General features: G+C 50.5%; 1 protein-coding gene across 1 annotated transcript in view; it reads right to left on the bottom strand.

Annotated features, from left to right (window-relative positions):
* Positions 1 to 1,221: 1,221 nt before the first annotated feature.
* The window catches only part of adamtsl7 (ADAMTS-like 7), a 38,731-nt gene continuing 38,167 nt past the window's right edge, over positions 1,222 to 1,785 (bottom strand). Inside the window, exon 12 of the mRNA XM_031814608.1 lies at positions 1,222 to 1,552. Coding sequence (XP_031670468.1) covers positions 1,392 to 1,552 — 161 coding nt within the window. The 3' untranslated portion in view covers positions 1,222 to 1,391. The remainder of the gene's footprint in view (positions 1,553 to 1,785) is intronic.

Below are 1,785 nucleotides of genomic sequence, written 5' to 3'. Positions count from 1 at the left end.
TGGTGCATCACAAGACATAAACAATGACAGATGAGGAAGTGATGCTGGAAGTTTAAACATGAACAATAACAATAGTGAACAAGTTTGAGAAAATCAAGGGCTTGGTCACTGGAGTGTTATGATAATGGAGTCCAGTGTTCAGGTGAAGCCAGGTGAGTGTTGGTGTTGATACAGGTGTGTTCAGGTGGAGGTGAAGCCAGGTGAGTGTTGGTGTTGATACAGGTGTGTTCAGGTGGAGGTGAGGCTAGGTGAGTGTTGGTGTTGATACAGGTGTGTTCAGGTGGAGGTGAGGCCAGGTGAGTGTTGATACAGGTGTTCAGGTGGAGGTAAGGCCAGGTGAGTGATGGTATTGATACAGGTGTGTTCAGGCGGAGGTGAAGCCAGGTGAGTGTTGGTGTTGATACAGGTGTGTTCAGGTGGAGGTGAGGCCAGGTGAGTGTTGGTGTTGATACAGGTGTGTTCAGGGGGAGGTGAGGCTAGGTGAGTGTTGGTGTTGATACAGGTGTTCAGGTGGAGGTGAGGCCAGGTGAGTGATGGTATTGATACAGGTGTGTTCAGGTGGAGGTGAAGCCAGGTGAGTGTTGGTGTTGATACAGGTGTGTTCAGGTGGAGGTAAGGCCAGGTGAGTGATGGTATTGATACAGGTGTGTTCAGGCGGAGGTGAAGCCAGGTGAGTGTTGGTGTTGATACAGGTGTGTTCAGGTGGAGGTGAGGCCAGGTGAGTGTTGGTGTTGATACAGGTGTGTTCAGGTGGAGGTGAGGCCAGGTGAGTGATGGTATTGATACAGGTGTGTTCAGGTGGAGGTGAGGCCAGGTGAGTGATGGTATTGATACAGGTGTGTTCAGGTGGAGGTGAGGCCAGGTGAGTGATGGTATTGATACAGGTGTGTTCAGGTGGAGGTGAAGCCAGGTGAGTGTTGGTGTTGATACAGGTGTGTTCAGGTGGAGGTGAGGCCAGGTGAGTGATGGTATTGATACAGGTGTGTTCAGGTGGAGGTGAGGCCAGGTGAGTGTTGGTGTTGATACAGGTGTTCAGGTGGAGGTGAGGCCAGGTGAGTGATGGTATTGATACAGGTGTGTTCAGGTGGAGGTGAGGCCAGGTGAGTGTTGGTGTTGATACAGGTGTGTTCAGGTGGAGGTGAGGCCAGGTGAGTGATGGTATTGATACAGGTGTGTTCAGGTGGAGGTGAGGCCAGGTGAGTGTTGGTGTTGATACAGGTGTTCAGGTGGAGGTGAGGCCAGGTGAGTGTTGGTATTGATACAGGTGTGTTCAGGTGGAGGTGAGGTGTGTTTCCTTCAGGTGTTGTTCCTTCAGGTGTTGTTCTTTCAGGTGTTGTTCTTTCAGGTGTGTATTCCAGGAGCCAGGTGATCTCAGTTAGGGAGACAAACTCCTATCTGGGGAAGTCATCGCCTGCGGAGGTGGTTCTTGAGGAGTGTGTGTGTGTGATGACGGAGCAGGATGAGCAGCAGGCAGTTCTGTAGTAGGAGTACACACACAACCTGGCCTGGACCACGAACACGCAGTTATAGTACTGGTCACTACACGATGAGACTAGAGGAGACATTGCACAGATATAGTACTGGTTACTACATGATGAGACTAGAGGCGATATTGCACAGATATAGTACTGGATACTACATGATGAGACGAGATATTGCACAGATATAGTACTGGATACTACACGATGAGACTAGAGGAGACATTACGCAGTGTGTTGGGTGGTGTGAGAGAGGGAGGAGCAGAGGGTAGAGGGAAAGAGGGAGGAGGAGAGAGGGATGGAGGAG

The sequence above is a fragment of the Oncorhynchus kisutch genome, unplaced genomic scaffold, assembly GCF_002021735.2.
Source record: "Oncorhynchus kisutch isolate 150728-3 unplaced genomic scaffold, Okis_V2 Okis07a-Okis12b_hom, whole genome shotgun sequence".
NCBI classification, from domain to species: domain Eukaryota; kingdom Metazoa; phylum Chordata; class Actinopteri; order Salmoniformes; family Salmonidae; genus Oncorhynchus; species Oncorhynchus kisutch.
The sequence above is the reverse complement of the archived record's forward strand: the minus strand, read 5'-3'. Positions and strand labels throughout refer to the sequence as shown.